This window comes from Labrus bergylta, chromosome 14, assembly GCF_963930695.1.
Source record: "Labrus bergylta chromosome 14, fLabBer1.1, whole genome shotgun sequence".
Lineage (NCBI taxonomy): Eukaryota > Metazoa > Chordata > Actinopteri > Labriformes > Labridae > Labrus > Labrus bergylta.
In genome coordinates this window covers 25,983,866-26,008,088 of record NC_089208.1, presented here as the reverse complement: position 1 = coordinate 26,008,088, position 24,223 = coordinate 25,983,866, and the positions used below count along the sequence as shown (strand labels likewise).

The window sequence follows — 24,223 nt, the reverse complement described above, 5'->3', positions numbered from 1 at the left end:
TGCATTGCAGAAAACACTCAACTTTTATTCATCCATAGTGCAGTTTGTTCTTCTTGTTTCTATGATTGTTTCCCCTTAAAACATCAAAATCTCCTCTTGCTTATAGTATTGCATATATTCCAATATTTTGAGTTTTCACTGAATCATGATTTGTGTCATATCACCAGAATCATGCCGATGCACAGCCGAGTGTTTATAATGTCAGTCCTGCAGCACGTGTAGCGAAGCATCACAGTCATCAAATAGTTTGACATTTATAATAATTACACTTACAAGATATTTAATATTTTACTTATGTTCCTAAGTTCTGATGAGCTTTTTATCACCATAAAGTTTGAAGGACAAAGGTCAATTTAAATTCCAGCTAAAAACTGATATATGCTTTATATACTTAACCTGATTTATGCCATATTGCCAATCTTGAGTTTTCTATAGTCTGTATTGCTTATGGTCTCGGAAGGGTCCCATATCGATGGGTCTCTTGTGTATTTACAGTGTGTGTGAGTATGTGCACTCCACAGTAAACAACTCTCACTATAATGAGATTAGTTTTGTGAACTTGCTCCAAGCCATGATCTCATCCCCTTACAGCGCTCCGTGTCTGAGTTTTAAATCCCATCGCGCCTGCTGGCTCTCACTACATCCAGTTTTATAGAGTTAGTAATGATTCTAGATGTAGCTCCCTCACACGTCCTCCTCCAGCTCTGATGTGCTGCTGCAGAGCCCCACGGGCAGTCCTGTGCTAGAAAAGCCTCCAGTTCTGCAGTCTGACAAAAATACCACAGCGTGAAAATAGTGTTTTGGGAGACCAGCCGTTATTTAGAATCACAGCGGTACACTCCCTCTGTCCTGATTCTTCTCCCTACTTGTTTTAAAATAAGATGTTAATGAAAGACTGCAACCTTTGTGTTTTATATTCATGATTAATGATGAACCAGCACAAAGACGTGAGTCAGACTCTTTATGTTTTCAGTCTGACGAACAGGTTGAGGTCATTTTTCCATCATAGTCTGAATCAATATTCATTAAAGAGCGTTTGAGCTGACAGACGCTGATGTGAATCGTGTCAAGATCTGGTTTGAGACTGGGGTCATGATGCAGAAATAAAGATTCTGGGGAGTTCTTTGTTTTGTTGTAGAAGATAAAGGCTCAACGATCTCATCCGGAGAAAACCTTTATTCTGCTCACAGCGAGCTATTTATTGACGAACATGAGTGTTGTGATTTGAGTCATCAGCTCTTCAACACAAAGCACCTCACTTCTGTTTGTCCACCTTTAGTACAGTAAAGAAATAAGCTCTTCAGACGACTTTTGTTTTTGAACATGGCTGTAAACATTTTTATTTCTTATGCTAAAATGGGCATTTAAGAATGGCTGTATTTGTCTTCTGGGACTTCTGCAGCCAGTCTCAAGAGGACACTGGACAAACTGCAACGTTTCTGCATCTCCACATACGCTTCATTTTTAAATACCAGAGGTTGCTGTTTGGTTGACATGCATGAAAGGACAAAGGGGAGGGGGGGGAACCGAGCGGGGGAGTAGAACCTGCAGCCAATGTGTAGACGACTCTAGCCTCTATATATGAAGCACCTGTTTTAACAACTGAGCTAAATCAGGGCCCCACATCAAACATGTATTTAAATAGCTACTGTATATTTTTTGGAAAAAAAATCACACCAAATTTATAAAGATAGAGCAACTGATTAGTGATAATTGGCCGTGTTTGCAGTTAAGGGGGTCCCATCACAGTTTAAAGCCCATAGCTAAGCTCAGCCGTCATCACGTCTTTGTACGTTCATATTGATTCTGCAACAGCTTCATATTGGTGTCCCAGTCTGTGAATTGACATTGTGTTTGGCTTTGCGCAAGCACAGCACCGCAAGAGCTCCACACACACACACACACACACACACACACACACACACACACACACACACACACACAAAGCTGCACTTCGTCCCCCCTCATTCAACTCCTTGACATTCAGACTGAAAGCGAAACATCAGGGGCGTAAATATCGCGGCTCGAAACTGCAGTCTGAATAGGACTTAACATTTGTCCCTTTGAAAATATGATTGTGCTCGTCTGAGCAGCTTTGCAGAGTCCACGACATCATGTTAATTTGTGGATGAATATTGCTATGCTGTGGTAACCATGGTGACCCTGCTTCAGGCTCTGTTTCACTTTATATTAGCCTTTAATTTACAAAATTAGAAAATGTAGTTTGGAACATGTTTGCTGAGGTAATACATCAAGAGAGAAGAACTGTACGATACTTTGATTCTTTTTATTATTACGTATTTTAATGATTGACAATATCGAAAAGTACAGAAACGTAAAAAGTCAATTATACTGTCTACCAAAATGTGAGCAAAAGAGAGAGAGAGCACTGTCTAATCATTTGGCAAAATGTTTCTGATTGTGTAATTTAGACAGTGTGCAGGAGTTTGTTTGTGTTTTTTTCATATAATCAAGTAATCTCCCAAAGTTCTGTTTTTGTGATATTGAGAGGCGTTGATAATGTTTGATTTTTAATTGGACTGTAGCAAAGGTTTAAAACCTGGTATTGTGAAAACCCTGATGTCCACTCATAAACTGTCTATGTAACTAACGTTTGCTTGTTAACAATGTTAACCATGACCATGCTAATTGAAAACATTATATCTGACTATCAGCGTGATGCCTGTGTGTTACTGCAGCTCTTTGCTTTGGTTATTTTTGTCTAAAGTTTTGGATTTGCTGCATGACAAGTTCTCCCAGCATAGCAGTGCTTTATTTGGATCTGTCATATCTTATCAAATCAATAAAACACTGAAGTCATTCACGCCTGAGAGAAGTCGGGAAGCCTCAGATTGGAGATTGGAGTTCTTCATGGGTTTCAATGTTTGTTTATTTGTAGAGCTCACCTGAATGATCTGCGTTAACAGAAATTCTTCATATTTTAATTTCAGTTTTTGTATTGAATTCTGAAACCCTTAAATCAGACCCGTTGACCTCTCCTCGTGATTTGTGATAAATGAGTCCGGCCGGTCGGTAGAGCTGAGCGGAGAGCTGGATGAACTGGGTCATTTTGGACTATCGTTTGAATTTCATCGAGTCGTAGTAGAGAACGATTTGATGCTTTGCTCCGGATAAAAGAGAGTAAAGACACGCAGCTCACTGCGACTGCACTTCTATGGTTAATGTTTGGATGCAGGTGTGCAGAGATGGACTCTTTTCAGAAATGAAGTTTGCAACAGTTAAATGAAGTGTGGACAGTTTATTTGAACTCCTTTGTGTTTTTCTCTCTTTGCCATTAAGAGAACTCTTAATGTTGTGCACGTTTTTCCAGCAGCACTGGGAGGGACTTTGTATCTTTGCGGCCTCTCTTGGCTCCTTCTTGTCCTCCTCCTCTGTGAGGCTGCCGACTGTTTGTTTGGATTTCCACTCTCCTCTCCAGCAATAGTTCTTTTTAATCCATCTCATATGTGGATGGCACATATGAAGTCATAGCTCTGATGCAACCTACACTTTTCTTTCCTTTTTTTTTAATTTAAGGGATTTGGCTGCAACCTGAGTGCAGACATTTTTTAAGTTGTATTTTCAGTGACTCTATTTCTACTCTGCATGTGTGGTGGACTGAGAGCTTCCACAGTCTGTGGTTATTTATTGTGGAGTGCATTTTTAGATGCAGGGAGTTGAAGTAGCTGCACATAATTTTCTGCGTTTGCAAGCATCAGTAACTGAGATAATTATTAAATGTGCTTTGAGGTGTGATTCCTGGAAGTCCGTTGATTCTCTATTAATTTTCTAATAGCAAGAGCTGCAGATTTAAAATGCCACTGAGCACACAGAGAGAGAGAGCTGCACACGGGGAAGGAAATACAACTACTCTTCTGCAAGTGCACCCCCTGCCCTCTCCCACTCCTCTGCTGATTTCCCTTTTTTCTTTCTCTTTCCCTCTGTCCATCCCTGCTCTTTGTCCTGGGAACGGACCAACCAGAGAGGGGGGAAGAGGAGGAGAGAAGGGGGAGGGGTGAGGCAGCATGTCAGACACAGGAGAGGAGGGAAAAGGGAGAGAATAGCATGTGGCGGAGGGGCAGGGAGAGCAGAGCATGAGGTCTGCAGGAGAACAGGACTGAAAGAAAATAGCTTCTTTTGTTTTTTTCTAGCTTTTTCTTCTCATTGTTAACAGCTGTTTATTAAATTGAACGTTAAAGTTGTTGAAGAAGAAAGCAAACAAGAGAAAAGCAGGATGGGACACCACAAAGGTAGGATGGGACAGAGGGCAAAATGGAGGAGATAAAAGCTGTCCTGTTGAGGAATCCACCACCACGTCCTCCTCTCTCATCCTCACTCTCCACCACTCTGCTGCTAATATCTCTTCCTCCCGCCTCCCCCTGCCTGTGTATCGCGCTCTGAGTAGCTTACGCTGTGTGTGAAAGAGAGTACAACGCTGACATTTACGTCCCACTGAGGGGAATTGTGTTCCGGACCGGTGAAACAGGACTCTGCGAGACGGGATGTACGCTCTCACACTTGTGCAGAGAAACAGAGACTGAAGACAGGTGCCCGAGTGTTAAGAGGGGGAGCAACTCTGAGCTGCATGAAGAGAAGTAAAGAGTAGGAACTAAAGCAAAGAAGGAGTGAAAACCAGCTGTGAGTATTGAGTGTCTCTCTTTTTTTTTTCTTCTGACTGTGCAGTTTTCTTTTATTTTCTTGCTGCTGTTCTGCAGATATCAGGTCAGTGCTTCCCCCTCGTCCTTGTGTGCCTGCAGGACTCATCACAACAGCTTGTGTCCGAAACACAGCTGTGACTTTTTGTTCCTCTGCAGAAATCTCTGCCCCTCTCTCTCTCTCTGTTTTTTGGAAAAATCACCACCATGAGTTGGTAGTATCCCTGCTATGGACAGTTAAAGCAGCCTGCAATTGTGATGTAAACAACAGGACGTCAGAGACCACCCATTGATGTGTGTTTTATCCCCAATATGACTTTTCCAGTGAATGTTCTGGTTGTCATAGTGACCTTTCTTGGGTTAGTTTTCTTGACTTCCTCTCTGTATTTCCATTGTGTCAATAATGTAGAGTCTGAACTTGAACCCATAATAATCTCATTTTTAAATCTCAATTGTTTTAAGACGCTAATGTTTTAGGAAATCCATTTATTTTCTGGTGTTTTTAGTTTGATTCTTGTTTGCTCTGGACTGCATGGTGCAGCCCCCCTTTCCTGGGGCTACAGGGACAATGTGTGCTAGTCTAGCACAGGTTGGATTCAAATCAAATTGCATCGTGGTGTGTTGAATGCATTGCAGAAAACCATGCCTAGAGTAGCAGACAATCTTTCTTGTGAGGGGTTTGGGTGCAGAGGTTCTAGCATTGGAACCAGATCTCGTCACAAGTTGTAATTTGGAGAAACTTTGGGCCAAAAATAGAAGCACTTGATCCAGTGTATTCTCCTGCTCTTGAAATAGAGTCACTGCAGCTACTAACTTAAGAACCGTTTTATAAATGCTCTCTTATTATTCAGCAGGGAGTAAGTTACAGCATGCTTCTTCGCTAGCTTCCTCATGAAATCAATCTATGTTTTCTAACAGCTCTGTCAGCAGCTGCACAGCACACAGGGAAGCACTTACGGCTTGTAGCTACACATGTCTTTGATACTCTCACAACATGATGAGGGTCGACCATCAGTTTCTCCAAAAAGTGTGGAAGTAGAAGCCCTTAGTTCATCCTGTTTGACTTTTATGAACACAATTGAGCAGTATAAAAACCTTTAGTGGACTCAATCTACAGAAAGACAGAAATGTCATCTCCATCTTGATGGCTGTGTTGCAGGATTATTTTGGAGTCCTGTTTGTTGAACTGCTGAGGGAACAGACCGAACATGAGCTCAAAGAGTCCCGTCAGAGATATTCATATCTTCTCACTGGAAGTTCTCCCAGTTAGCACGTTAACACGCTGCCAAATTCAAAGGCTCTGATGTTGAAGCTGCTGTACCTACGTCTCAGCTGAACATTAGCATATCATCTAACAACCTTTCCTCGTTTATTTATTTATTTCATATATTGAAACCGATGGTTGTTATGGCTTCACACGTTTTTTTGATACTTCTGTAGCACTAAGTAGCTTCAATAGTCTGAACAAACATCTTGTCATTCAATACAGATTTCCACTGCCATAGGAGTGTCTCATCAGCAGAAATGAACCAATAACATTGCAGCATGCTTTATGAAGAGTTGATAATGATGGTGAAGATGCACTCTAAGTCACTACTTAAAGTTCTCAATCACATATATATATGTTAGCAGTTTGCAAACCAGTTTTTTAATATTACATTTATTGTTTTTTGCATATTACACATGACACAACAAACGGGGTCGACCCTCATTAAACCGTGAGCAGCCGAAGATGGAAACTTCACTTGTCTGTTCCAATCAGCCACAAAGTTAGATCCAACACTTCAGTTGACACTTCATAATAAAGTGAACTGCTGAGACTCTTCTGAGCTGCTAGCTGAAGAGAGGAGCAGTGGAAAGCTTTCAAAGTTTACCTGCAGCAGTCAGGAATAATAAAGTACAACAAAGAATGTGAGGAGTGAAAAGTAAAAAAAGAGAGAACGCAGGTGAAGTCAGACTTCACTGTTGTCTTTGTCTTTTATCACAGAACAAATCCAGGGAAACCTAGAGGGGAAGCTGGCAGCCAAATTAGACTGAGTAAAAAAAACTGATGGAATAAAATACCTCGTGATTTTTTGTATTGTTGAGAAACAACTGAACAGATCAGGTGTTGATAATAAGAGTCACTCAGACAAAGAGCTGGACACTGAGAGTATCGCAGGGCTCAATCAGATAAAGAATGACCTCATGTGACAGTGTCACCTCCAGTGAGGTCAGACCTCTGTCCTGATGGAAGGAAATTAAACTCACAGTTCAACGGCTGCTGGGAGTCCAGTCAGATGACCTGATGTGTCCTTTTCTCTCTACCTACACTGAATGGATGAAACTATTTTAAATATATAGCAGTGACATCACAGCTCTTAATGATGATACATTTCAGTTGGGTTTAGTTTTGAAGGTTGAGGTAACCAGACCAACCAATAATAGAAAAGAGAAGAACTGACTGGAAACACTTAAGGCATTGACACTTTAGGCTATCTGAAGGGGTAAATGTGAGGTTTGCCCTTTAATTACAAAATCAGTGACTTGACATTAACAGTATGTTCATCACCCAGAAATGTTTGATCCCATGTGATGATGGTAACGGCAAGAGAAACCGTTAACTTAACACAGACTTGTCTTTTTGATCACTCCAAATAATTACATCTTTTAAGTAACTGACACTGAGAGCAGCCGAGAGTAGGCAATCTCTAAGTTTTGAGGGAACAGTAAAGGTCAGTAGGATTCAACCTATTGGGAGCATGAATACCTGAATCAAATTTATTGGCGATCCATTCAGGATTTATTTTTTCAGACATTCCAGTTTGTGATGGGCCAACATCCAAAACATGGTAGCCACGCTGTTAGCATTGATTAAAGACAGTTCCCAATCAAACATCTACTGTAGGGATGTTCCTGTCTAAGAATTGTTGTCAGTTAACTTGTATTAGTTCTCCTGTTGAGTACCAAACCAGCCTGGTGTTGGGACCAACATCAGTCTTGAGTTCTTGTTGCTCGACTTCTGTTCATCATTGTTTTCCTTAAGTGCCAGACATGTAAACATTTCCATCCTGTTACTTGTATAGCATTGGAAGTGCTGTTTTTACCTAAATAGAACTGTAGGACAGATTCTACTCAGCTAGTGGAGTTAGCTGCAGCTCTGCTTGCAGCCCCCCCAAAGCCGGACCGAAGAGTGTTGGAGAGTCATGAAACTGCTCTGTTCAATGTTTGTACTGGTTTCAATCACTGGGGTATTTGTATTGAAAGGAGACAGCCTTTGTTGTTTGTCAAAAAAAGCTGTGAATGATGAACCTTGATACAACATTTTGAGAGTTTGTTGAGTTTGTGTCCTGCTGTGTTGTTGTTCTGTTTACAATGAGGCAGCTAAGAAAAGAAAAGGTGCAGAGATTGGACTGATAAAATGTGAATCCTCTCAGGGTCTTCGTTCACAGCAGGCTCTGCAGCAATATGTGGCTGATCATATTTACAAGCTGAAGAAAAAGTTTTACATATAAATAAACCTATGAGACAATCAACTTCTCAAACACATTTTCTGCTACGCTGTTCCTCGCCTTTACTTCATAGCTTTACATTCTTTACCCAAACACTTATATTTAGTCTCTTTTCCTGCTTTAACTGTAACAACAGCAGAAAGTCAAAACAAGGACTCTTGTCTCCTGAGTCACAGCTGGTCACCGGGCAGCTGTCCTTTCCTAAAGTATAGGTCTTAAACCTTAAACCCCTTGTAATTAAATGAGAGTAAACTGTGTTGAACTCTGCTTAAACGTCTGCCTCCGTAGACTCGCTTCTAAACTTTATTTTTATTGCTTTGGAGGCCGTTCTGTCAGGAGGACCGGCTGTCTGCTCGTGCATGGAGTACAAAACTCTGTTGTTGTTGCTTCAGTGAACAACAGAGAGGTAATTAGGTCATTTGCTGTCAGACTAGTTTGTGTGTCTAAAAAGCGACACAGACACTTTAAAAGGATGTTGTGCAGTGAAAGCTCTATTTACCAGCAGCCCTCCATTAACAACTGTGTTCAGCCATCGTCCTGCCCTCACCAGAACCATGAACATCGATCAGACAATATCTGTTCAGTGGACCTTCAGAGCACATAAATACCTCTATTCCCACTTTTTGTTCTTTGTGCTGTGAAAGCAGAACTCAACAAGCCCATTAAACCTTAAAAAACTGAAGCAGAGCGAATGGAAAGAGAAAATATCATCAGAGCAGTAATAAGAAAAAGATGAGTGCGATGAAGCGAACACACTCGGCCTGAGGCTCTGAGAAACAAAAAGAGAGAGAGAGAGGGAGAGAGCAGGTACTGCTGACAGAGCTTCTGCTGCTTTGAATGATACGTCTTTTGTTTGTGATGGAGTCTCCCTCTAACCTGAAACTAATTGTTTATGTGTGGAGACAGCAGAGGCTGGATGTGGCTTGTTGAATAGTTCTCCAGGTCTGCACTGATTAATATGGATCAGGATTTTTAAGAAAGAACAAAAAGAAATGTTAAAGCTTTGTTCTCAGCACTGAAGCTTTGTTTAACTACTTTTCTGATCGAATATGATATTGATTGCATCTGTATGATTCATAATTATACTAATAAAAAAGTTTGGTATGGAAGCCCAAAGAAGACATGCATCCATACTACTTATTAAACTTTGTTTTCCCTGATAAGTTGAATTCTGGTTGTTTTCTCCAACATTTCTATAACACTCTTCTTTTGCTGTGATAACGAGGACATTTCATTTTTCTTGACATCTCGAGAATTAAACTTGTCATCACAGGAAAACCAGATCTTGAGAAAACAACCGAAATCTACCTGTTGTCACGAGCAAATAAAAAATGAGGAGAAATTCACACATGTGGCTGATGTTGTCTCAGGGCTTCTGCAGTTAGAGAGGAAGTGAGAAGTGTCTTTATAAGAACTTTGTTGTTTGTCACTCACACTTTGAGATTGCTTCAACAGTGCAAAATATTTATTTTTTAGAAGTTTTGATGAAGTATTGAGTTCCCTTTTCTTCTTACAGTAGCTTGGTCACAGATCTGTTTCTTATTCCAGTTATCAGTGTATCGTTTCTTGTATAAAGTACAAAGAAATATGTGTCTGAAGATTACCTATTATGAACCCCAATTAAAAAAAAATATATATATTATAATATGATTTATGTTTTATCTGATTTTACATCATAAGGTTGTAGTTGTAAGAGCAGTAAAAGTTCCTAACCCCTAACTCTAACCCTAAGCATCTAGAATTTGAGAATTATTTGTCCTACTATCACTGACGCAGATTTTGATACATATCATTGAATTCTACTCTTTCTCTGCTGGAACCTGAGATGTACACATTTCAATGTTTCTGCATACAGATGCATACAAACCCCCCCACGCTGACCCCCAAGTACTAAGACTTCATATGCCTTAATATAACAGAATTTATCAAATATGTACATTTTGAAATTTACTACAGGACTCTAACTTAATAAGTATTAAGTGACCTTTCTCTGACCTGCATCACGAGCAGGTCTCAGGTCTCTAACTCTATCTTCAACTAAACAATCTGCTTTCGTAAAATAAATGCATGTTTTTGCTCTGTGCAAAAACGTTCATGTTTTATCTTCATTGCTACTAATATTTTTTATTTGTAGATTATTTTTTCACATTCTTTTGCAAATCTTAATGTGTATGAATGTGTATGTGGATATGAGTGAGATGTGCTTGGATTGTGTTTGAGTGAGTGTGCTGGTGTATGTGTACATATTTGATATGCTGCAGCTGGATTGCTCCTACAGAATGTTGTTGTATAAATTGCAATGACAATAAAGATCTCTCTATCTATGTTCTTAAATGTAATAAGGTGTATCCTGCATCCCTTGACAGTGTGTCAACATCTTAACAAAACCTGTCACACTCGTCCTCATCTAATGTCGGCTTCAGATCCCTCTGATCAGATCTGTGTTCTTAAAGCGCAGCAGCCAGTGATGTTGTGAAAATGAAACCGTTATAGAAGTCTCCCGTCGACAGATGTCCACATGATTCTGTTTTTCCCGGAGCAGATGTCTCTGATGCTTGTTTCCTCATCTATATTTCATCAACATGTGGGTGCTCAACACTGTTCCACTTACAACTCATCATCGTACAAAGTTTTCATTCATTTTCAAAAACCGTCAACGCGTTGTAGCGTGCTTTAATCCCCTTTTTATCTCACTTATTCCTAAAAGCTGTGTTTCATCCTCACATTGTTTAGATGTGATTGAACGTGATGTCAGACAAGGAGCTGTTGGACTTTAGGGATGTCTCTTTAAAGTTATGTTGTCATGGTAACCTGAAGTACAGACAGTGTCCTTAGTGTGAAACTCATTATTACCCATCATGCATTGAAACTTCCTTTTAGTAGCATTGAAAGAGTTTACCTGAATATGTGTTTCAGCCCGTGTGCCTGCACTTCATCTGAGCTACAGCTGATACACTTCTGACTGAATCATTTACAGATTTATCATCAGGTTTCTGTCCATTTATTTATAGTAACTTTACGATCAGAGGGTTTATATGATGAAGGTTGTTTTCTTAATCACCTCTTTGGGATCGTACAGCTCCTCTTGATATTCAACATGTCTCTGTTTCTCTGTGTCTCCTTCAGCTCTCACTCGGGGATGAACAGTGTGAAGTGACGCGGAACGGCTTCGAGTCCAAGGAGCTGGTCTACCTGGTTCACATTTACTGCCAGGTAGGAGCTGATTCACTGGTCTGATGATGCACAAATACAAATCCATAACCTCCCACAGCATGCATACACTGAGACATACTTTACTTCATCTGCAAACACACACACACACACACACACACACACACACACACACACACACACACTTGTAATAGTGTATTTATGTGTGAGGTGATGGTTCAGAATAACCTGTTTAGACATCAGCTCAGATCTCATCCAGACATTTCTCAAACACTTCACTGATTGTTTAAAAATTCAAGTTATGTGGGAATTTGGAAGCGCACTGAAAAAAAAGTGTGTATGGATGCCAAGATGAGTGAGAGATTCTAAAAATGTGTGACGGAGAGGACTTCTCACACTGACTCCAGATAGACCGTATGGTTTTTAGTCTCAGTGACATCACTCATCAGTTTCTGAAGCTGGACGATGGCTGTCAACACGTTGGACATGCTGACTCCACCTGACTTGTGATCAGTCTAGTAACAGAAAAAAGGGAGAGTTGGGCTGGGCCTTAAGCCTCCTGGCAAATGGATACATGTTGACCCCCTGTCGGTCAACTCAGCCACGCCCCCAAATATGCAAATATATGCATATTACCAATAAAGAAATGACTTATTCAGACAAAGACCTTGATTCAGTCTGGCTGTAAACATGTTTTTATCTTCTGTATAAATGGGCATTTTATTATAGGACCTAGAATGAGAATTTCTTAGCTTTTGGGGCGAGCTTCAAGTGGACACTGGAGGAACTGCTTTTTTTTAGAGGATGGAACATATTCAAAACAAATACATTTTAATTTAAAAGACAAAAAATGTCCCCCCCACCACTCTCTCATCCCTACATTTCCTTTCTCTGTCTTCAGCTATCCTATCAATAAAGGCAAACATCAGCCCAAAAACATTACAGGAAAAAAAGAAAAAGCATATTAAAAATATAATTATTTCTGCCGTTATGTACTCGGTGTGTGCTGATGTAAACAGGCTTCGGTTCACTCAACCAAATCAGACACAGAAATCAGTGGAACAGCAGCTCACATGTGGGCAGTAGAAACTTTATAAAATGCAGAGTTTAACTACACAACAGCAGCTTGCATAAGAAATAAACAGTTTAAGCATTTATAGTGAGTTGTTTATGTTCAGTCGAGGCTGATGCTGTTTGTTTCCTCATGTGGAAGTGTCACATGATGGAGGCTTGACAAACTGATTGAAATCATTTATTATAAAGTCATAAACAAGTTTTCCAGTAATTTGATTAACCTGAAATCAGGCAAACCAGCAAATCAGCAAAGTGAAACCCACACATGCAGAGCAGCTGCTCAGAAGATTTGCCCCGGTCTTCTCCTGTGACAGTTTTCTGGTTTCATGCATTTCCCTCCTCAGATCATATTCCGTTTGCACGACCTTGGCGTTACTGCACAAGAATGCAGCCTTGTGCTTGTACTTTCTCTCATAGCCATCGGAAAAACTACACAAATTCTGTTTGAAAAAGGCAGGGGGGAAGCTGTCAGTGATTTGGCCTCGAGTCCTGCACTTAAAAGAGAGAAAGTAGCTCAGAGAGACTGGTTTAGCTCCACAGACCCAGAAAGGCGGAGGACTAGAAACACCGTCTGAAAGTGGGGCAGGAAAGCAGAAAGAGTTCCCCGAGCCTGCAGAGCCCTCCCAGCTCATCTTTTAAAGCAGCTCTGGTATCGGCGGGCCGAGTGGTGCACTGCAGTCCCCGTCGCACAGCCCTGGCCTCAGTACACACACACACTTCTTTCTAGGCCAAATCAAAGCCAAAGATTTTTCCACCACTCGTTTCTCTCTCTCTCTCTCTCTCTCTCTCTCTCTGAGGGGGTTTTGGGGTTTGGAGAGCAATCTTTCTGGATGAAAAAGAAACAACAAATCCATGCATGGAGTTACATTTAATGTGGTGGATTGAAAGAAGAACTCTCTGGGTTTGCACTTGCACTGTTGGCACTTAATCACTGCATTTTACCAAGAAAGGGGCTGAGTAAGCTGCTGATGTTCTTTGTTTATTAAGACTTTGATTATCAAAGCATTGAAGTCCACTGGAGACCTAACCCTTTTTTAATTTTCTATAATTTTTTGACACCCTTGAAAGCCATTGTGGGTCAGAAGGGACTAAAACAGAAGAGTGACCGTAGTGTTGGATAATAAAAGGCTTTAGAGGGCTTTTCTTTCTGCTGACACAAGCGATGTTGGCTCTCTCTGGACTTTTATCCACAAAGTTCAACTACTGGCGGAAATATATATACTTTTTGATCCAGTAAAAGTCGCTCTTGAGCACCAGCATGAAACCAAAACAAACTGCTGTTTGGCAAAGCCTCCGCTCTCCTCCAGAGACACACCTCCAACCCCTCTCCACTCACACTCACTCGAAGGAGTTATGAATGAGGACGCACCATAATGAAGCACCTTTAAGTTCAAGAGGTGGCAAAATTGTCCTTTGCTGGAGCTGCAATCAGCTGTGGCCTGCATTGTTGTGTTAGCATGCTAATGCTATGATCTATGTTCTTTTCTTTAGTCATTGACTGAATCAGCTTTATACACAAGGCCATCCATGTAAACACGATGTAAACACAGCTCTGACAACATTACAGCTGGCGAGACTCACTCTTCTCACTCATTGTAGACAGTCATGACTCAGGGAGACATTTACAGGATGATACACTGAGGACACCACGGAGGATATACTTGAACTTTAAGAGGCTACACTAATTGACACGTAGAAAAACTTATACATCCATTGTGCAGATTATAAGACTGAAAATGTGAACTTTTCTGCCCCACCTTCCTGCATAATATTTTAAAGAAACTCAGTGTAGAGTGTGGGAATAAATGTTCCACACATGCATAAGAGAAACACTAGTTGTCTCATGTTAACTATGCAAAAATATGTTACCATGACAACAGCTGAATGGACATATTGCTTTCATGCAGTTCTCTATTGAATTAAGTTTTCTCTGCTCTAGTTTTCATGCGGCTTACACTCGTATGTTTTCCTTTCTGAAGGGTCGGAGCTGGATCGTGAAGCGCAGCTATGAAGATTTCCGTGTCCTGGACAAACACCTGCACCTCTGCATCTACGACAGACGTTTCTCCCAGCTGCCCGAGCTGCCTCGATTGGACAGTCTGACGGATCAGTCAGAGGTGAGCACTGGAAACACATCTTACTCACTCGTGCCTCTATTCTACACGACGGTGCAGCTCTACTCCACTGCCTGTTCACACATCACAGCGGGAGACTTGTACTCTCAGATGGGAGGGGGGAGGGGGCGGGGGTTCCCAGGAGGAAAGATATGATGTAAAAGTGACAATGCAGACATGGCGACAAAATCATCAACGCTATAATGACATTTTTTGCCCTAAAATCAATGCTGACCATTATTTGACATATTAAACGATTGAGTGGTGAAAGTCATACTAGTGAGGAAAAAAGGGAATGAAGCCATTACGTACCTTAAGATTGTGCTGGTCTCTAACATGATGTTATTGTCTCACCTACCGCCCACTCAGTCGAGGGGAGTTTTCCTGAACAAAAGACGTCCAGTTAAAGTCGGGGTAAAAGTTGGTTTGTTTGCATTCAAACTTTCAGCTCAGCCTGAAAGTTTTTGTAAGGAACAACATCTGACTGCAAACTAAAGTTTTCAAGGCTGCTGGCAAAGTAATTCACTCAGTTGCTTTTTTAGGTTCAAATCATGTGTTGTTCTTTTTTTAACTCTATAAAAAATCCTGCCTTCACAAACACAAAGCAATGACATTTTATTTTCAGAGTTTGGAAAGTTTTTTCTTCGTAGTTTTTCTTAAATCTAACAACACTTTATTTACACTCCATGATCTCTCCAGACTCCCTCAGACCCTAAATCAGATGAATGATTGCTTTGTCTGCACATTGACTTTTAAAACACAAGATATCAAAGTTTCAGGTATCGAGCTGAAACCTGTTACTCTGCTTTGATATTGAATATGATCACCATGGCTTTAGTCTTGGGAATGCACTGTTTGATATTTTGCCAGTTTATTTGCTCTTCAGCCTGTGAAATGAATCCTGATCCACACAAAACCTTTTTGGTCAGATTGAAGCTTTAGCAGGAATGCAGAGGCTCGGTATCAAACCAAACCGGTAAAACCAGTTCATCACTGAGGGGTTATTGTGTGTGTGTGTGTGTGTGTGCAGATCCTTTCAGAATAATAGCTTTACAATGCCTCCTGCAGAACACTATTGTACTCTCACCCGCAGCTGTGTTTATGAGAGCTGCAGGAGCAGAAACCTGCAATCCTACTCTTTCATGTCATGGAGTCAGAAGCTGATTTCACATTTACACTCCTGAAATATCCAGCTTGTTCTCACATCAGCTCACTCGGACTTGCTGTGGAAAAAATAATAGGAGGCTAGCAGGAGAAACTCCAGGTGAAGTCAGAGTGAAAAATGAGGCTGTTTGCGTTCACACATACAGCTCCTACTGCAAATATCAGGAGTTTTCTGCAAGTGATACATCACACATGCTGATATTTATGCACCAAAACTTTCAAACTGAACTTACCCTGTGATATAAAGTCCTGTGAAAGGTTTACAACATGTGTGATTTGTTTCTTTACTGCTAAAAAACATGTAAAACACAATCAAACATCTATGTAAACGTTTGATATTCAGGGTCTACCTGACTGATCAGACTCTGACTGCCCTGTGTGTGTGTTTTTCCTCATGTCAGTCAGTTTCCCAGATGTTGTTGGCTTACCTCTCCCGGCTCTCAGCCATCGCTGACAACAAGATCAACTGTGGACCGGCCCTCACATGGATGGAGGTGAGGCTCAGCTGTTCTCTGACCACTAAGACACACATACTCTGATAACTTAAACAACATGTTTTAAATGTATCAGAAGCTCTTTTTTGTTTCTTCAAAAGGTGTGAGGTATTGATTTTATTAGTTAATGAAGACACCAGAACACTATTGAAGAAAGGAGTTGTAGCCTATAGTATATTGGTAGTATCAGTACACTAACACAGTATAGTAGCTAAGAAGAGGTGGTTTTATCCATGACAACAAGAAATTCCCAGAAAATCTCGTTAAATCTTTAAAACTGAATCGATTAACAAAAGAAGTCAAACAATGATGATTTTTAACATAAACGATGACCTGGGGCTGAACAGTGTTCCACTTGTTCTGTAAAAGATGAATCAGAGTTTCTGCTGCTTCCAAATAAAGTCATTTAGTTTTGTAGAATCTTCTAGTAGATCCTTGCAGCATTTTCAGGACATTGTAGTTATTAATTTCCTCTTCTTAACAGCCAAATGAATAAAGTAGTAGAACAATGAGATTACGTCAAGATGTTTTTGTTTTTCTGCAGATCTGTTGTGTTTTCATGTTTGTGTATCTTTTCATGCAGTTGTATATTAACCAGTGGTGTGTGTGTGTGTGTCTGTGTCTGTGTGTGTCTGTGTCTGTGTCTGTGTCCGTCTGCGTTAGGTCGACAATAAAGGGAATCACCTGCTGGTCCATGAAGAGTCGTCGATCAACGTGCCAGCCATCGCTGCTGCTCACGTCATCAAGCGCTACATCGCCCAGGCTTCAGATGAGCTCTCCTTCGAGGTGACAGCACTTCACACACACACACACACACACACACACTCTCTCTATCCCTCTGAATGGTCAACATAAGGCTTAATTACAAACGTCAACTGTGAGTTGATTTAGCAGCTGAATATTCATTTTGAGACGTCTAGTGTTGAACAATTCTGCTCAAAACAATCGTTACCGTGGTGATATTCTGGTAACTGAAAGTTTACAACAAATAACAGTGTGACAAAAGAAAAGGTCGACACAATACATGAAAACAGTAATAAAAGACAGAAGTGCAATTTGTCGACTATAATATACCAGAAGCTGTTTGAATAGCTGCTTCTATCAGAGAAAGGGTCAGTGCATGTTGTGCATCTTTGTTTTGGTCAGTTAGTAAACTGCTAACTCATCATTTGACACAGATTTTAACATGAAACTGCTTTATTTAATGTTTGTTTGTTAAATTAAAAGGCTTCATGGATTTGAAGAGGAGGAGATGAGCTAGGCTAACGTTAGCATCAGCTCAGCCTGCAGTCCTTAATAACGACCTGCGTCCACAGAAGAGCATCAGAGAAAAGCTAATTCATGTTAAACTGTTCTTTTTAGTGGCTGAATGCCTAAAGTTAAATTCTACTTTCACTAAGTTAGTCTAACTCTTATTGCTGTGACTGTAACGACCATGCTTGAAACAGAGAGAGCATGCTGACAACAGCACTTCTCCTCAGTCTGATAAATTAGTAATGACACACTTAAACCAACAACCTCATCAGATTCATTATTTAAATTCAGACTGTCTTATATAAAGTTAACTTTCCATTAAATATGACTCATCTGTGGTTCATGATGACATTTCCTAGACTTGTATGGAGTGTTAATCACAATAGATAATGAGGCGTTCTTTTGGTCGACCTCTTAATTAAACATGTTTTTAATATTCCATCTCTCCCTCTGGTTCTCTCTGCAGGTCGGAGACATCGTGTCTGTGATTGACATGCCCCCTAAAGAAGACACCACATGGTGGAGAGGCAAACATGGCTTCCAGGTACACAGCTCACACAACACTCAAAAACACACCCACACACACACTTTCTATTTCTCTCTGTCTTGTCTTGTCGTTGGAAACTTTTGATTAGGTTTTTTACTGGAGGTGTTTCAAGGACGAGGAGAGAACGAGCGCCCTCTTTGTAAAGCAGAATTCAAACTCAAAAGAGATTTTTGAAAGACAAAGCGAGATACAAATCCTCTTTTATGTGAAACTTGTGAGTAGATTACAGGGTGTGAGCCTCCACTGGTTCATTTCTACACTCAGTCTTCAATTCAATCACAGAAGAAAACAACTCTTGTGCTTTTCAGGGCTTTTGTCACAACCTGCTGTTTTTCTCCAAGTTTTGGCTCCCAGCATCAAGTCGTCTGAGGAGCTTGCGACCTGCAGTGTGACTATTGCATATGCGCACATGGTTTCGCTCAATCGGACATGCAGTCCTCTCTCTCCTCGTGTGCACTTCAGCCCTCTGTCAAACAGAAGCAGTCCTCATTGTCAGAGTGTCAGCCAGCAGACACTCACTGATCAGTGCACTTATAGTCCAGATGAGCTGTCAGTGCTCTCCTCTGGGTTACAGAGCTTCTCTCTCTGAATGGAAGAACAAGGAGAGGATACTTTTTTCAGCATGTTAATCTGACTTCTGTAGTAATCTACAGAAATCTAATCAATGACAGCTGGTATCGGTTGCATCCCCCCGCAACCCCGGATGTGAAAAGCGGTATGGCTAATGGATGGATGGATGGATGGATGATTGAAATGAACACAGGACGTGTATCACAGGAGTATGTCGTTTAGCCAATCTGTGACAACTTGATTTCTCATGTTCTCCACACCACACCACAAGGTCTAAAGTACATCTCCGTCACAACGCTTACAATAACATCATCACGTGATTAAAATGTTACCACACCTGAGTGTGTCGTCCGTCTGTCAGCCTTTATTTCTTTATCTAAATCTGATTGTACTCCCTCACACCTCACCCTGTCTCTCTCACTCGTCCCTCTCTCTCTCTCTGTTCAGGTCGGCTTCTTTCCCAGCGAATGTGTGGAGCTCATCAATGACAAAGTGCCGCAGTCCATGACCAACACGGTGCCTAAACCAGGTACTCCTCTTCCTCTTCCTCTTCCTCTTCCTCTTCCTCTTCCACCTCCTCTCCTCTTCCTCCTCTTCCTCCTCCTCCTCCGCTTCCTCCTCCTCTTCCTCTTCCTCTTCCTCTTCCTCCTGCTCCTCTTCCTCCTCCTGCTCCTCTTTCACAGGAAATGTCTTGAAAGGGAGTGATCACCGGTAGGATCTAATGTCTTCCTGATATTGTTGTTATTTTAGGGTTGTCATGATATCAGTATTCTAAACTTTGATATGGCAACAAAAATGCACTTCCCAATATTGGTTAATTTATTTTTTTGAATCACCAAAAAATGCAGGCAAGCTCCTTCACACTGTCTTAATCGCTCAAATCTTTGCAAAAGTATTTGTTGCTTTGCCAACATATTTGTGTAATTTATACAGTGCTCTGTCTTTCACTTCTGACAGCTTCTGGTTAAAGATATGACTGAAGATCTGAAGTTTTTTTTAAAGATACAGTAGTTTTTAACTTTATCGATTATTAAAGTAACAGAGATTGTAATGTTTTAGAACCCGTGGGATAGAACATTTTGACAGCATTAGTTTAAGTCTGTAATGAATGTTGTGGCTCGGGATGTGTCTGGTTGTATGTCTTACACATTGCTGCACATCTAACATTGTTTAATTGATTTCATATTATAAAACTGGATTTCTGTCTTAATATTGTACACAGTTATTCATAATTGTGATGTAATTTAAATAAATGTAATACTAAGATTTCTGTTAGGGGTTTCTGCCTATTTTTATAGAACTTAATCGAGCTAGTCTTTAATATAAAGCTGACTTAAAGGATTTAGAGATTACATACATTTATGGAGATGTTACAGTGAAAGTAAACCCAGTATTCTGACATCATCTCCTGAAATAGCTCTCTCCTTAATCACGTTATATTGAGTCAGCACTATGCAAATCCACTGGCAAATAACTGAGCTAATCTACTGCGTTCAGGGCAAACACGTAAGCTCTTTAGCACGCTCCACAGAGAGTCAAACACAAATACATATCATAAACCCTGCTGGAATGAAAGAGTGGCTGTGATAAAGACTTGAGCTGAACTTGAACTTTGCTCTCACTTGTTCACACTCTGAAATAGCAGCTCACTTCACTAAAGCCGAGCCCTTCTGATCAAACATAAGCGTCCTGTATGAATCCACGTCACCTCTTCCAAATAGAAAAAAGAAGGGATTCAACCAACATGAGTCACTCTCTCAGGGCTGTTTTCTGTGGGCCTGGAGAGCGGAGTCAGGGGTCTCTTCCATCATAAACCCTCTATGACTCTTCGAGGTCTGGAATAAGTGATCACACAGAGAAATCCACACAAACCACACAGATCATTACAGACGCAGGGTGTTATCAGCTGTGCCAGTCGATTATTGGAGCCTCTCACACTTTGTGACCGATCAGAAATGATTTAACTGTTTCAGCCCACTCCACGACTTTATCTGCCTGCACCCCCCCCCCCTTTGCTCTTTAGCCATGTTTTAATGCTTGCATGTTTCCCTTTTAGTCAGTTGTGCATTTTATCCTCTACAGAGCATCTGCAGGTCCAGTATATTAATAAGATACAACATTTAAATGTTCATCTGTTTTCTTGTTGTGTCCAATCTGATACATTTAAGTACATTTGTTCACATAGACTGTATAAGAAGTGGACAGAGTTATTGTGACAGCACTTGTTGGTTTTGAGCACTACTGTTTTGTATTCTACTGTTTTGGCATCGTCGTCGTCTAAATGTCACCAAACAAGAGAGTGAGCTGCAAAGGAGCAAAGATTCTGCACATGCTAACTTGAAGGCTAACACTAATGCTAGCTAGGCAATATCACAATACGAGCATTTACTAGAAAGATATTTCAAAAGTTGAATATATCATAATTTTTTCTACGTAAACAAACTTTGCTCACTCAGCATGTGTACATTTTAACCATTGGATGAAGGCCTGAGTGTAACATCCATGCTTTCACACCATTTGTATTCAGTCACATGAAGCTCAAGTTAGATATGAGCAACACTCAGAATATTGATGCCAATTTAAAGCTGTGAGAAAAAAAGCTTTTTGATTTGATTCAGAAGAAACATGTTGCATACAGTCATTTTGTAAAACATGAAGGTGAGCAGATAGATAGATATAAAAAATGCAAATAGCTAATATTCACTCTTTGTCTTTGCTTATCAACCTTCAAAATGTTGAACAACGATATCATACATCACATTCATTTTTCATGCCCTGGTGCTAGCTTGGTTGATAAATAGCCTCCATAATTTACAGTAACTGCAGTATTATTCAGCATGATCAATTTAGCAAAATACAGAATTTAAACAAAATACAAATTCTGAAAAAATGAATAGCTTACTTCTCAGAATGTCTTTTGTGCAACCAGTCGCTGAGAAAAGCCATTTTTCAGGTTGTCATGGTAGCAACTTGTCAATCAACGATAACCATGCCTTAAAGCAGACCCTGTTTTCGCCTCTCCTTTTTTTTTTATTGGACTGTAATTTAACTGTAATTGAACATCGTGTGAATGAAAATAAACTCAAAACTTAAAGTTTTTAGTGAGGTAATAAATCAAGTGGGTAAAGTAGGATCTTTTTTTGTTTTAATGAACTTCCAAATTGTGACAACCAGTGGTTTTGCCCCCTGCTGGCCAGTGGAAGTAATGCAGGATAAATACACATCTACATTTTTCACTTTTGTAACACTTTGTCCACTTCTTATAGTATTTATGATTTTAATCAATTCTATCCAAAGTGTAGTAGTAAGCTATCTAAAACCTGCAGATGCTCCGTTGTTATTATATTGAATGAGCTTTATCAAGTTCATTATCAGTGTCAGAACAAATAATTATATGTCATTGTATATGAGCTGCCTGTTTATGTGTCCAGACTGCACTGCTTGAGCTCCACTGCATTGCATCATTAATACTGTTGTTGTCTCACTGCAGAGGGATGTTTATGTGCATTAGCATGTTTTTGATTTGTTGCTTTTGACTGTGACTCCTCTGCCTCAGCCTCCCCCTGCTCTGGCCTGCAGCCCGCTTCTTGGAGTCTCTTCCCTCCCTGTGCGTGTTGGTATACACACACCTCATCCACCTGTCCACTCAATCTGCCTTTACTGTCTCACACACAAAATACACCTGCACATTTTGACTTGTATGACAAGTGTTTAAAGTTATAATCCTGAAGATTTCAAACCTGGTAAATTTGACATTCCCGTTTTTTCTACTGATGTTGAAATGGTCAGCATCTATAAGGCTATGTAACACATATATTTTCATTGCAGCCAAATGAAAAAATACAAACAGCAATCCAAAAGAATGAGTAGACATTTATTAATAATGTTAAGTATCTTTATTAAAGCAGCCTTCTAACTATCTGTGCACACTTCTATGGCTGTCAAAACGGTGAAGGTCTATTCTCATTCCAGCCCTTAAGTCACATATCCACCTCCATATTTGTAAAGTCTTTCCCCTCTTCAATTTTTCAGTGGTATCGATCACAGAAATCCCATATTGGTCAGACTCATCGACTGGTTATTACAGCAAGTGCAATTTCTTACTACAGATCCCAGAAGTCTCTCTTACAAACTCACATTGATTTAACAAAGAAATTGTGCTATAGTTGGTCTTTTCCATCATGCCATAAGCAACCTTCATCTGATTCATGCTGCATGTGGTGCAGGTAGGTTTCCCTTTAAACAGCAGGACACAGTAACAGTGAGATGGTTATCTATGAGGAGATGTGCAGCTCTTTATCAAACACCAGACTGTAAATAGGTTTTATGTCCTTTAGCTCCTGAAATATTTACATCTGATCCTGCAGCTGTTAGGTTAGCATTAGCAGCTCTGATCCAGTGTACGGAGAGTCAACAGTAAACTGTGAGGCTGATATCCATCAGATCAGATTAAACACATTACCGCTGTATTACATGCTGCATTGTTTCCTGTGAATCCGTGAGGCGTATAAGGACATCTCAGTGTCAGGCAGGAAACGGTAAACACTGTCACTAACAATGAAAACTTCTACATAAATATGAACAAAAAAACGGTTTTGATTTCATGAGAATCTTAAGGATTATAACTTTATTATTATATTGAACTCATCACGTAAAAAGGACTTGTTTTGTGTTGAGTTTAAAGTTTCTTTACTTTTATTATAATCATCCTCTTGCCAAACAAATTACTGCTCAAAGTGTCATTTCTATGCATATAGCTGCTGACCTCACAGTGCCAGCTGTACACAGTTGTTCTGTTTTCTAACTTTACATGCTTCTCTCCCTCTGCTGATTCTCTCACATCTCCGTCATCCATCCATCCATCTGTCTGTCGGTCCATCCTTCCATCCGGCTGCATGCAGACTTGGAGATGGAGAGTGTAATACAGGACAATGCATGGGTGGCCGACCCGCTAAACCACTACAGCATAAGTTCAGGTAGACAAAAATCCTCTGGTGTGCTGCACCGTGATATCCCTTTAACCAAAAACTAACAACACAACCCTGTGTGATGTGTCTCTGATACTACTGGTTTGTTTACCTCTTATATTGGGGTTATAGCTTCACAGGGGACAGTCCAGTCTGCTGTGACCCGTCTACAACCTTTAACACAGTTGTGCACATCATCTCCACACTCTGTTCTGGGACCAATAAGTGTTTAGCCACATGTAGTTTTGCAGCTGTAGTGATACATAGAGCTGGAAGTACTTCTCTTTCTAGTGTGTCTGTCTGTGTGAAACTTTCTCGGGTAATTCCTGCATTTCAACCTGGTTCCTACTTTTCCTTATTTTGAGTTTAAAAGAATGATGTTTACAAATACGTTTAGGAACTGCTCCAGTCAAGTGTTTCAGCCAATCAAAGAAGGTCCACAGTTGTTTGTTTTTGACACTGACAAACTCTGACTTTATTTAAACTGTTTGAAAAGATCAGAGGACACTTGTGTTTTCTTAAGGTCACATCCTCTTTTTACACAGATTAAAGCCAAATTAAAAGTCAAAGCCACTGTACTCCTTCACCACAAAGAGGTGTTTTTACCTCACAGAACACAGGAATGTCTGATCTATGTCTGCCTCAACTAGTTAGTTTATCTTTGTTCTTGTGTTGTGTTGGATAAGAAATAACCTTTTAAAACTTCAGTCAGAGTCAGAATC

At 40.3% G+C, this 24,223-nt stretch overlaps 1 protein-coding gene across 7 annotated transcripts in view; it reads left to right on the top strand.

Moving 5' to 3' along the window:
• Positions 1–24,223, top strand: part of arhgap32b (Rho GTPase activating protein 32b) — a 125,684-nt gene that overhangs the window by 68,753 nt on the left and 32,708 nt on the right. For 3 of the 7 annotated variants that reach the window (XM_020629273.3, XM_020629274.3, XM_065962946.1), the window contains exons 6-13: positions 11,273–11,359; positions 14,371–14,508; positions 16,071–16,163; positions 16,827–16,949; positions 17,884–17,961; positions 18,982–19,063; positions 22,091–22,141; positions 23,436–23,510. In XM_020629273.3, coding sequence (XP_020484929.2) covers positions 11,273–11,359; positions 14,371–14,508; positions 16,071–16,163; positions 16,827–16,949; positions 17,884–17,961; positions 18,982–19,063; positions 22,091–22,141; positions 23,436–23,510 — 727 coding nt within the window. Of the gene's footprint in view, positions 1–4,080; positions 4,639–11,272; positions 11,360–14,370; positions 14,509–16,070; positions 16,164–16,826; positions 16,950–17,883; positions 17,962–18,981; positions 19,064–22,090; positions 22,142–23,435; positions 23,511–24,223 lie in introns of those variants that run through there. The other 4 variants (XM_020629276.3, XM_020629277.3, XM_020629279.3 and 1 more) reach the window with 3 other exon arrangements.